Source organism: Carettochelys insculpta, chromosome 20 (assembly GCF_033958435.1).
Source record: "Carettochelys insculpta isolate YL-2023 chromosome 20, ASM3395843v1, whole genome shotgun sequence".
NCBI lineage: Eukaryota > Metazoa > Chordata > Testudines > Carettochelyidae > Carettochelys > Carettochelys insculpta.
In genome coordinates, this window is record NC_134156.1 from 23355239 (window position 1) to 23368170 (window position 12932).

A 12932-nucleotide genomic window follows, 5' to 3' on the forward strand; every position below is an offset into this window, starting at 1 on the left:
CTCTACCAAATATTCATAAACTTGAATTACCCACCAGGAGAAATAAAAAACCACATCGACAGGGCCAGACAAATACCCCCAAGACCAGATACTCCAAAATAGGCCCAAAAAAGCCAGTAACAGAATACCATGTCATTACCTACAGCCCCCAACTCAAACCACTGCAATGCATTATTAAAGACCTACAACCTATCCTTAATCAGGATGCCACACTCCAGAAGGTCCTAGGCAACAGGCCTGTTCTCTCCTATAGGCAACCTCCCAACCTCATGAGGATTCTCACAAACAGCCACAGACTATACCACAGGAATACCAATCCTGGAACGTTTCCTTGCCACAAGGCCAGTGGCCAGTTTTGTCCACCTATCTATTCTGGAGATACCGTCACTGGACCTAACCAGGTTATTCACAGAATCACAGGCACATTCTCATGTTCCTCAGCTAATATTATATATGCCATCATGTGCCAACAATGCCCACATGCTTTGCATTTTGGACAGACTTCAAACTCTCAGACAAAGAATTAATGGGCATAAAACAAACATAAAAACACTCCTGATTCACAAACCTGTCAGCCAGCACTTAATGGAGTGGGCCGTTCTGTTAATGACCTGGAAAAGTCTGTGTTTTACTGAAAAGGAACTTCCACAGCCGCTTGGAAAGCGTGGCTGCTGAACTCTCTTTTATATTCAAATTCAACACATTAACATGTGGTTTGAACCAGGATGACAATTTTCTAGCTCATTATAGGTGCTCTTTTACATACCTTGCTTTATCTAATTCTTGACTTCCCCCCACTCCTTCTTTCCCTCTGGTCTCTCATTTGCTCACCTTGATAATAATTTTTCTGATTTGTCAACTTTGATTATTATTTTTGGTTCTCTGTACCTGAAATATTGAGTCTGTTCTGGTATGGATATCATCTGAAGAAGTGGGTCTGTCCCACGAAAGCTCATCACTTAATAAATTATTCTGTTAGTCTTTAAAGTGCGACTGGACTGCTTTTTTTTTTGTTTTGCATTACTCAGATTTCAATAGCAGGTTCCAGTTCCCAACTCTGTCAAAAAAGCGAAGTCGCCCAGGATTTTGAAATACCTAAATATAGATGTAAATAGGACTAGGCTAGCCATGTTTTAAAAATGCACCAAATGGTGCTCTCTACCTAACAAGGTCATTGTCTGACAACTCACCTCCCAAGAGAAAGTGGTATCTCCAGTTACTAGCTGGGGAAACTGAAGCACAGAGCCTCATACCAACATGAGATGGACTCTCATGAAAAGTCAGAACCAGGAGTAAAAGCCTGGTGCTCTGCTCCCCGGACCTTTGCTCTCACCCCAAACCACCCTCTCCTCTTGTTCAAAGATGGCCGAAGGCGTGATTATAGAAAATGCTAGTCTCAGACCACTGCAGGGTTTCTGTATTACCCATTTATGGGCCCTGAGAACCTGAGGGTTTCGATGGGAGCAAAGAAGAAAGGGAGAGAGGGGAAACACAAAGGAAAAACAGAAACAAGGAAATACGATTGAAAGAGGAGGGTGAAAGAAGTGGTTTATTCCTCTGCCCCATCAACAAAAGAGCTGAGCAGACAAGGCTGAAAGACCACCTGAAGAGGACACATAACAATAATTCTTAATGGCATTACAGTCGCTTCTTAAGGCCCCAGAGAGGCCCTATTATGTTGGGTGCTGTATAAATACTATAACATGTTTCTCAAACAATTTCTCTTCAAAACATTTGGATCTTCAGCACACCCACGACTATGTGAAGAGAGTGGTTTGCCTGCTCAAGTATCACTGAAGCCTGTGGAAGGGAGGTATAAAAGCAGGTGTTATTCCCACAGAGCCAGCAGAACCTGCGGGAAGGAACTTCTTTAACTGAGCACACTCCTACCTGCACAGCTACCCAGCAGTTTGCCCAACTGAAGCAGAGGGAGCCCTGCCTGCCAAGCTCCAGATAATAATTATTTCCAAATATCAAGGCCCCTCTATGCAACTGGGGCACAGCTCCTCATAGTTTATATAGGACACGCTTTGCTCATCCTTCCGAACTCCTCCAAACAGCATCACGTCCTGCTCACCTCCAGGCGTGCTATCAATAGGAAACACAGCCAAACAAACATCTCCCCCGCAGCGACCCCAGCCAAGCAAAACAGAGCGGGGTTACGTTTTCCAAGTCAAAAACCGAATGAATTGGCCCCTTCCTTTCAGAAGAACCTAATGAAAAAGCGTTCAGCACCATTAGCCAGTCTGTCCCACAGGGCTCCGATGCGGAACACAAATACTTCCTTATTTGCCATTAGCAACCGTACCAGTCCTCTGTGAACTGCCTGTAAACAACAAAAAAGGGAAGGGAGGTGAAAGAGTTCCCACTCCCTTCCCTCCATCGGCAGGATAGCTGACAAGACCACACACGTCCTCAAAGAGTCATTATAAATTTTACTGTCTCTCACTGCACTCCGAAGCAGCTAGGGAGAAGCCTCAAGCCCATCAAGACAAAATCTTCCTTGAGTAAAGAACAGTCCACTAAAGGGGGGAAAAAAAAAATTCCTTATCACCACCATCTTCTTTCATAACAATGGCATGGATCGGCATCCCTTTGTATTCCTATCTCAGCCCCTTCTCCAGCAGAGATGTCACTGGGAAAGCAGGCTGATTCCTTCTGTCTACAACTAAGGATTTGAGGAGCCTGAAGTAAATTACAACAACTTAAACCTGACAGGTGCTTGCACCTTAATGACTGACGCACCCCAGGAGAGATTTTAATTCAGAAGATGGGAAAGACCCCGAGTCAAATTCACTGCCAGGCCAGGCCATTAAGATCCAAGAGAGTTACTCACAGGCTGTCATTGGGCCATTACACCTAAAAAGGTAGAAAATAAATTTTTGATCCGAGTAACACAGTTATTATGCACACTGTTAAAGTGAGTCACTCCCCATAATAACCTTCATGGCACCACCATATCTCTTTGCTGGTCTGTACTCCCCACAGAGCAATCCAAGTCCTGAAAAGACATACGGGGAGACCTCTGCGCCCACACACAGTCAGCTGAGCAGGATGCTCGCTCCTTCTTATTACACGGACGGTTCCAGTAACTTGGTGCACAGTCAGCATCTGGCATTTATTTTCTGGGATTAGCAGAACAGGGGCCTTCTTTAATTGCAGGCTCTTTGGGGCAGAGACCTTTTTTTGTTCTGAGTTTTTACTGCTCCATGATCGGGGCTGGTAGGCGCTACCACAATATAAGAAACAACAACACAGCGTACTAATTGCTGTCCTTTGCTTTATCGGGTGTATTCTCTTCTCCCACCTAGTAGAACTGGGGGGGGGGAACAGAAATGTAGAGAACAGGACACCCTTCCTTTACCCGTAAGAAGCATGTACTAGGTAAAGGGAACAAGAGCTCTCAGGCTCTTGCAGGACACACAACCCTTCCAAGACCACCATGAAGGGAAAGACCTGTCCACTCCTCTGGTTAAATGCACGTGGCCTAAAGGCATCAACTACAAGCAAAAACTCAGTTCAACACCTGATGTTATTTTAACTGGGTTCAAACCAACACTGCTGCAGAAAGCAGAGCGTCTTAAACAGCACCCATAGACAGAGGAAAACCTGGGACACACTGGGGAGAAGTGGGTTGTGTGGTGGAAATATTTACTCTCTCTATTGGAGAACATGAGCTGTGGGCAGCTGATCAAATACATTAGAAGGTCCCTTCGGGTGCCTTATAATGACAGGTGATCATTGCAAACAACAATTCAGGCCAGATTCTTTTGTTTTGAAACTTGGTTGTAAGCGAAGCAAATGGGCATTAAAGGCTAATAACCTTCACACACCTCTAGCCACAATAACGAGCTTATTGCATTCATGCGGTTGCGTGACAGAGCTGGACCCTGTGCTTTACACGCCCCTGACACCAGGACATACCCTACCCCATGTTATTTACATCACAAGACAATGTCCCTTTCACAGAAACACGTAACAATCTGGTAACTTTCCTTTACAAATGCTGAGAAGAATTAAAGAACTCACCCGTTACCATCCGGGGGTCCATGCAGTGCCCAGCTACTGGAGCTTTAGTTTCTGGTTATCAATCCAATTTTTTAGAAGCACTAGTTTACAGCGAAATCAAGGAACAGAAAAATGAAGTGACTTGCTCACAGTCATGCACGGAGTCAGTGGCAGAGAGATAAACTGTGCCTACCGCTTCTGAATCCAGAACACCACCTTAACCACGAAGCCATGATTCCTCCCTATTTATAGCACATGCTAGAACCGAGCTGTTAGACATTTTAAGAAAAAAAAAAAAATATATATATATATATATGGTTTCACAGTTGTACCAAAATAGGAGGGGGAAAAAAGAACCTGAAAGGTATGAGGAAAAGCCTTCCTTAGATACCAAAGTTGCCAATCCCTGCAATTTTCCAAGAATCGTTATTTATATTTTATCTTCTTAGACCTTTTGTTCCTGGAGTCATATGATCAGATGCCAAATGCCTGTTATTTATAGCCTTTTCCCCACGTAGATGCTGAGAAAGTCATAGAAACATGACCTTAAATTTTCCTTCATCTGCAGACCAAACAGCCAGCAACCCCCTACTCCCCACACCAATACACCCTGTGATTTTTTTTAGGTTAATCTCATGGGTTTCGGGGAGACTGACTCATGATTTATGGAGTTTACAATGCTGCAAATTAAATCTTGGGATTGAAACTAAGGTCCTACCTGAACTGCTTGGAAACTGCTGCCCGTTAAAGAAACGAACAAAAATAATGAAAGAGCCATCTCTTTTCACGCCTGTGGCCTAAAGCCATGTTCAGCACAGACACCATCTTAGCCAATCTCAGGGAAATGCAGTTTCATTAAATCTTCAATAGAAACTGACTTATCTGGCTTCTGCCAGAATGGAAAGGAGGGTTAAGAATAAAATCCATCTAACTTCATTAGCCAAAGCACTGAGGAACATCAAGACTCATGATGCTTTATTGCCACTACTATCAACACACAGTCACCTCATATCTTTTTAAGAGCTTTTTGAGACAGCTAGCAAAGCCAAGAACATCAGCATTTATATCACCCTGCCCTTTGGGTTACTGCAGTTAAGTCTTTACACTTGTAACAGCAGAGGGAAGCTTTATCAATGGCAGTGTTGCTATCTCTAGTCAATCTCCCAGCATTCATTGTTTTAAAGCCCCAGCTCTTGGAGTCGTGCTACAACATGAAAATAATTGCTTTTTTGTTTCGCCTTTTTAATAAACAAGTTCCTGGCCTCATGGTTGCAGAGGAAGGCTTGAAAGCGAACCCAAAAGGATCAGACAACAGAACCGGTGTTAAAAATTAAGAATCTCATGATCTTTTGAGGGCTGATTTGGGATTTTTGAACAGTTGGAACTGGCCACGCTGCAAGCAACTGAGTGCAGTTTTGGTAGCAAAACCCTGAGACTGTGCAAAATCCATCATGGGAAGGCCCAACTCTAAATCAAGCCAGAAGCCAGTGCAATCACGTGCACTTCTGTCCCCACTACTGCTATACAGGACCATCCAGGAACCACTGTGTATAAGACCTGGGAGGTAACGGTCGCACTCTGCCAAGCACTGGTGAGGCCTCCTCAGTGGGAGTGCTGCCCCAGTTCTGGGCAAAGATGTGGACAAGCTGCAGAGACTCCAGAGGAGAGCAACAGAAACGGGCCAAGGGTTAGAAAACGCCCCCACCCCAGGAAAGACAGGGTGAGAAAAACGGAACATGTTTAGTTCTGAGAAGCGTGAGAGGAGGGGACCTGATAACAGTCTCCACATATGTGAGGGGCTGTTATAAAAAAAAAAAAAAAAAAAGACACTGACCAATCGCTCTCCACATCCACTGAAGGTAGCACAAGTAGTGATGGGTTTCACCTGCAGCAAGGCAGAGCCAGGTCAGATATCAGGACCAAGTTTCCAACTCTAAGGGAGTTTCTAGCCTTCCCAAGGGAGGCTATGGAATCCCTCCCATTGGAGATTCTAAGCACAGGCTGGGCAAACACGTACCAGGGACGATCCAGGTTTCAGTCCAGTCCCAGTGCTGATGCAGGCTTAGTGAATTCCCCAGGTCCCTCCCAGCCCCTCATTTCTATGAGTCTATGAGCCACTGCCCCCCAGACACTACAGAGTTTAGGACAGCAGCCCTGTGCTTCTACCTCCAGCACCTGGAGGATGGGGACTGAGCAAATGAGACACCACACACACAGCACTGCACATATGCCGTGGGAAAGCCAGGAGTTCATTGCAACACTTAACGGCCTCATCCATCCAGCAACGTGCAGATCTGCTAGAGATGGGCTTCTAGGGACCCACAGTCTCCAGCGCAAAAAGAGTGGATGGGAGACCAGCCTGAGACCACTGCCAGCAGAAGACAGACTGTCTACCACTTACCAGCAGTGGAAGGAGGAGGTCAGCAAAGTAGACGAAGGCTGCTCCCAGGGTGAAGCCAACAGCCACCGGGAAAAAAGCAAAGGCCCCGAAGTTCCCAGAATCTTCGGCCAATTCAATGGCAGGAGCCAGGAGGGACCAGTAAGAAGCAGCTAACATGACCTAAGGGCAGAGAACACAACGAATTAACAGATGCTACGGGATTATCCTCAGCTGAGATCTTGGCCTTAATGCCCTGGGTGCTGTACATACACGCAGTAAAAACACAGGCTGAAGGAGCGGACACTGAGGCAGAGGGTGACCAGCTTAAATTCTCACAACAGGTCAATGGCAGAGCCAGGAACAGAAGCCAGGTATCCCAACACCCAGCCGGATGCTCTTCCCTCTGGGCAGCACCGCCTCTGCTTCAACACCATGGATTTCATCAGATTCCCAGTGGTGCCAGCACTGCCTCTCAACCACAAACGCCCTTGTGCGACCCCAACGCCTCCAACCAACCTCCTCCAAGTAACCCAAACATTGTGTGTCAGCAACCCACAATCCGCAACTCACCCCAGAACTGCCAGAAACCCTTTCTGCCTCATTACTTAATAACCCTCCTCTAGCAGGAGGAAAAGAGCAAGTGGCCCTCGTGGATTAACCACACTGACTTCTGCTCACAAGAAGGATGCTGAGCAGATTCACAACACAGGTGTTAAATAAAGGGGTGTGTGCACAATATAACATCCACCCAGTTCCACTCCCACACGCCTTTGGAAACAGGGATTTGCACCATGTCTAGTTACTGTCCAATCTCTCCACTTCCTGGGGCTTCCCGGATGTCACCAGTCCTGACACAATGCTCGCAGTTCGTACCAGCCACAAACACCCCAGCTTACCTATCCTTGCATTCGCCATCACACTCGACAACATGCAAAACTAACTGAGGACATTCAGGTCAACTTGTACACAGAGCAGTCACTGAAGTACAATGATAAAAGGCAGAAAGAATTAAGTGTGAGCTGTGCAAAGCCACCAGTTTTCACCGTGAGGCAGGAAAACGACTGATGCACACACTTACTAACTAGACGCACCCTACCAAGGATAACCCTTCCCAAGGCATTGGGAGGACAGGCTCTCCCATCCACACAGCAGTTCTTAGCAGCCACAGGGAACGCCTGATACAGGCCTCTGCACAACTCACCACAGAACAAATACCTTCTAATTTGTGTCACCTGTTTCCACCACACAGCGCACTCAAGGACACTTCCAAAGAGACTCCATCAGGCTGGACTCTACACAATGGTTTTCTTACTGTCAACACTGGGGGTCAACAACCCCTGGCACAGGTGCCAAGAGCGGCATGTGAGCTGCTTTTCATCGGCACACAAGGCAGCAGCTCAGCCCTGTCCCTCTTTCCCCATGCAGCTGGGAGCTTGCTCAAAGCCTGTGGATTGACAAAAGACTAGTTAATGCTGCCAACTACCACCTACCTGGGAAAGCTCTGCAGCTTTATTTATTTATTAACGGAGCTGCTGTAGGTAGGACTATGAGTGACTTTAACAAGTAACACTGGCCCTCGGACTGTACCTACAGGGCAAAAGATCAAATTCTGGCGCTCGGCTTCTGAACGGTCACCGACTCCTGCCTTAGGTTATAAAAATGAAGCAAGAGCAAACACTTCTGCTTTGTTACTACCAGTACGGTAGACTGAAATGTCAAATGCTACAGTCAGTGATTGAAACCAGATGACTCAATTTCACCTACCAGCTCTCAGCTCCTAAGCACCACCCTCATCCCACACCCCATGGTCTGCAGCGTCACAGGCCAATATTCGACTCCCAGCACGCGCGCACACCTCACTGCCGGTTTTCCATTAGAATTAATGTACATTGGAGAAAAAAAAAAAAACAGTTGCACTTGTTTCAAGGTTGTGCAAACCCTTGGTTTTACTTAACCCTGAATTGCAGACATAAAAATCAAGATGAGACCATGTTGTTAACCATTACAGAAGAAAGGCTTTCAGGAAAAGGCACGGACAGTCAGTTTCAATCATCATGTGTTTTGACAGGGTATGAGCCATGAGCAGTCACCAAGCTGACCTCCAGAAACTACTTCCCCTCAGAGACCTGCATGGGAAGTATTTTCAACTCCAGCAAAGCTTCAAAGCACAATCACCAAAGCCCGAATGACAGCCAAACGTACACATGCCCTCTGCAGAGCAGCACACGGGCAGGGAAAGATGGACCAGGGATCCAGAAAGACAAACCACATGCCCTCCGTCGAAGGGACGATGTTGCAGCCAAAGCGAGAGACCAAGATCTGAGGGCTACAGAAGGGCCCTCTGAGAGTTCAGGGGAAGTCAGGCTCTGATCCTCCCCATCCTGGGGCAACTGATGAGGACAAGACCCCTCTTGCTGCCCGGCCCTCCCAGGAGCGACATTATCAATGGCTCCTCCAAAGCCCCGAAAATGAGAGCTCAGGGAGGAAGTGTACTCAGCCTTTGCTTATTTTTGCAGCAAACTTCCCATTGGTCTCCAAGAACCACAAGTGCCATAGAACCAGTTCACTTCCCTGCCACCTTGACAGAGAGCTGCTCTAGAACACGGTGCTCTGCAAAGGGCTACCTTGCACTCCAAGGCAGCAGTGCAGCCTCCATTACCCTCACTCCATTAGGTCGGGGCCCACATCACATCTTCCTCTCCAAGACACAGCAAGCAGAGGCATAAGACAGCACCATGCAAAATACAGGCTCTGACGCACCCTCCGGGGCTCCGCTGTTTAGGGATGTTAACCATGCCACGCAGAGGGACCCTAGTTCAGAGAGAGGCACAGCCCTCTAGCAATACACCAATTCCACCCCTTGCCACAGGACTCAGGACCAGCTGCAAGTTCCTGCTCTGACACAGACATCTTGCGTGACCTTGGACATGTCACTTCATCTCATCATACCTCAGGACCCGAGTCTGTAAAGCAAATGGACAAGAACAGCTCTCTGTGCCAAGGATAATCACATGTATCTGAGCATTTCTCCACGAATCATGAGACCCCAAGATCAACCGGACTCCAGTTCTGCATGGATGCTGACCCTCATGGCAGGCAGGCAATGAAGATCCACAAGGCTACAGTGAATGGGAATTAGGCTAGTTATATGGCATTCTCTCTATTAGCCCTGCATATCAGGAGAGTTGATTCAACCCAGCACACACACCCAAAAGCCTCAGTCCCGACAGAGAACAGCAGTGAGAAGACCAGGGGGAGGCAGGGATCCCAGGAGTCATTTGTCCATTCAGTTCTCCACACTGCACACACCTGTTCTGAAAAAAGAACAAGCCATAGTGCCGTATTTCCCAGACGAGCTGGCATGACACCAGGCTACAAGGGAGAATTCAGCTCATCTCCCCGGGGCCCAGAAAAGAGGAAGTGTCAGCAAACCAGGAGAGTGAGAGCTGCATTCCGACTGAAAGAACTAAACCGCGCTCACTGGTTCAGACGCAGGAGTCTGAACTGACACCTGCTCCCTGCTCAGGCCAGAAGCATCTTGAGATAACCCAGGATGCAAGCCAACAGGGCTAAACCTGCCCAGCTCCTACTGATTTCTGCTCACCCCGCAGGCGGCGGCCAAGCCTTTTTACAGTAAGACCCAGCCTGGGCACTCAAAGTCAGCAGGCAGGTCCTGTCCTATCTGCAGCCACGCAGCACCATAAAGCACTCAAGAGCCTCTGCTGATGGGCATCTTATTTAAACCCAGCCTAGAAACCAGCCTCACTACAGCAGCAGACTGAACGCTCTCCTCCACCAGCAGACAAGGATGGCCTACCTTTTTTCTAAGCTGGAAGTCCTCATTTTCTTAACCTCTCTTTACATGGCACCCCTTCCAAACTCCTCCTCCTTTCTGCTGCCCTTTTCCAGTACCAGGATATCTTTATATCTTTTCTGAGATGTGGAAAAAAATCAGGTCAGCTGCTGCTCTTTCCTCTTGCCACCCTCCAGTCCTGATGCCACTTCAGCCAGTGTGGAACACTCTACTGTCTTCAAAAAAAGAAGATGGATAGAAAGCTGGCTTGATGGTCAGGCCCAACGGTTAGTGGTCAATGGCTCAATATCTGGGTGGCGGTCTGTTTCAAGCTGGTTCTGGGGCCGGTGTTATTCAACATCTTTATTAATGACCTGGATGAGGGACTGGATTGCACCCTCAGCAAGTTTGCAGATGACACAAAACTAGGGGGAGAGGTAGATTCGTTGGAGGGTAGAGAGAGAATCCAGAGGGACCTGGATAAATTGGAGGACTAGGCCAAAAGAATCTGATGCAGTTCAATAAGGAGAAGTGTCGAGTCCTGCACCTGGGGTGGAAGAATCCCAAGCTTTGTTACAGGCTGGGGACGACTGGCTCAGCAGCAGTATGATGGAAAGGGACGTGTGGGGGGTTATGGTGGATGAAAGGCTGGATATGCGTAAACAGTGTGCCCTCGTAGCCAAGAAGGCTAACGGCACACTAGGGTGCATTAGGAGGAGCACTTCGAGCAGATCTAGAGAAGTAGTTATTCCTCTTTATTTGGCACTGGTGAGGCCACATCTGGAATATTGTGTCCAGTTTTGGGCCCCCCAGTATAAAAAGGATGTGGATTTGCTACAGCAGGTTCAGCGAAGGGCAACAAAAATGATTAAGGGTCTGGAGCACAAGACCTATGAGAATAGGCTGAGGGATTTGGGCTTGTTTAAATTACAGAAGAGAAGACTTAGAGGTGATTTAATAGCAGCCTTCAACTTCCGGAAGGGGAGCTCTGAAGAGGAGGGTGAGAAACTGTTCTCAGTGGTGTCAGATGGCAGAACAAGGAGTAATGGCCAGACGTTGAAGAGGGAAAGGTGTAGGTTAGATATTAGGAAAAACTACTTCACCAGGCAGGTGGTGAAGCATTGGAATGCGTTGCCTCGAGAGGTGGTGGATTCTCCGTCCCTCGAGGTTTTTAAGTCTCGGCTGGACAAGATCCTGGCTGGGATGACTTTGTGGGGATTGATCCTGCTTGAAGCAGAGGGCTCGACTAGATGACCTCCAGAGGTCCCTTCCAGCCCTGTGATTCTGTGAGTCTGTGAAAAGCAGACCCAGGCTCTGGGAGGAGATCTGACGCTGTCTCCTGCTGTGGCTGCGCCTCTGAACAAAGAGGTGCCAAGATGGAGTTCCACCAGAGAGAGATCTCCATCAACTGAAGAAAAGGAGGAGCAGGAGTCACTCAACGGAACGTGCCAAACTTTACCTCAGGAAGGTGCTGAGATACCGCGAATGGGGGACCACACTCTCGGGAAAGTATCTCCGCTTTGCACGTTCCCAACCATTTCATCCAGCCCTGAAAAAGTCGGCTGCTATTTAAAGCTCCCCTCTTTTCCGCTGCACTGGAGGACAGTGAACCAAACTCCAACACAGCAAGGGCTGAAGGAACGTTAGACCACCTGTGAGCCTAACTCACTCAGGCTCAAAACTACTTGCTTGGAAGGAAAATCTAAAATTGTGGGCCGCTTGGTGCAGGGAGGGCCCATCTCCTGCTTGGTGCAGGGAGGGACAAATGCCCAGCACAGACAGGATCTGGCACACATATAAATGCTAATCTTCTGACTCCACCATGCCATAGGTACCTCCTTCTGCCTGGAGGCACCCCACCCCTCTACTTTGCTTTTCTGTCCTTTCTTTACGGTTACATGGGAAAGGAGTTACATCATTTTTTTAGTGCTAGAATATGGAGTCACATTATGGCAAAGGTGGAGAATCTGTGCCCCGAAAGCAATATCTCACCTACCTGAGACCAGAGCAGCCTAAATCTCACCTGGCCCAGCATGGGAATCCAATAACCAGATCAGCTCATTATTGCACTCTTCACCCCGGTGAAGCGTCCACTACAACCTCAGAGCCGACGCGCGAGACTCTCTCAGTTACAGCGTCTATAGCTAGAGCCAAGCCCCTGGCAAGGTCTCTGGTGTCTATGGAGGATGCCCATCTAACTATGGAAATCAATGGAGCTTGCCCACGGATTACAGGCACTTCACCTCCTTAGCGTCAGATTCCCCATCCACAGAACGTGGGGGATAAGGAACACTTCCCTTCTCTGGTGACAAGGTGTGGGGGGCTGCGACTGTCTCTCACACAGTGGTTGCAAAAGTTAATGTTGTAGCACCGTGGCATGCAGACCTCGTTTGAGCAGGGATAGGGACTGAGGTATTTAGTGTGGTCCTGACTGGGCTCCTGCTCCCATCACTGCTGCACACAGTGGAAAGGCTCCAGAGGTAAAAACCTCCAAAGAGACGTTGAATAACCTCTGTTACTTGGATCCAAGGGGCCTGTGGGGATTTCTCCTCTATTCCCAGCACATGCCTTGCAGAGGTTGTGGTTAGAGAGCCTGCCAACCTTCATCCCTGCCACAAGTAAGCCAACTCAGTTATCCACCCAGCTGACGCTCTGCTCTTCTATGGCGCATTTGAGCATCCAACCCCAATGCATCCTTATGAGATGGGAAATCTTAGCCCTGTTTTGGCAGAAAGAGCAAAGCAAGACAAA

General features: G+C 47.9%; 1 protein-coding gene across 7 annotated transcripts in view; it reads right to left on the minus strand.

Moving 5' to 3' along the window:
- SLC39A11 (solute carrier family 39 member 11) overlaps window positions 1-12932 on the minus strand; it is a 318218-nt gene that overhangs the window by 252693 nt on the left and 52593 nt on the right. For all 7 annotated transcript variants that reach the window (XM_075014328.1, XM_075014323.1, XM_075014327.1 and 4 more), the window contains one exon: window positions 6410-6568. In XM_075014328.1, coding sequence (XP_074870429.1) covers window positions 6410-6568 — 159 coding nt within the window. The remainder of the gene's footprint in view (window positions 1-6409; window positions 6569-12932) is intronic.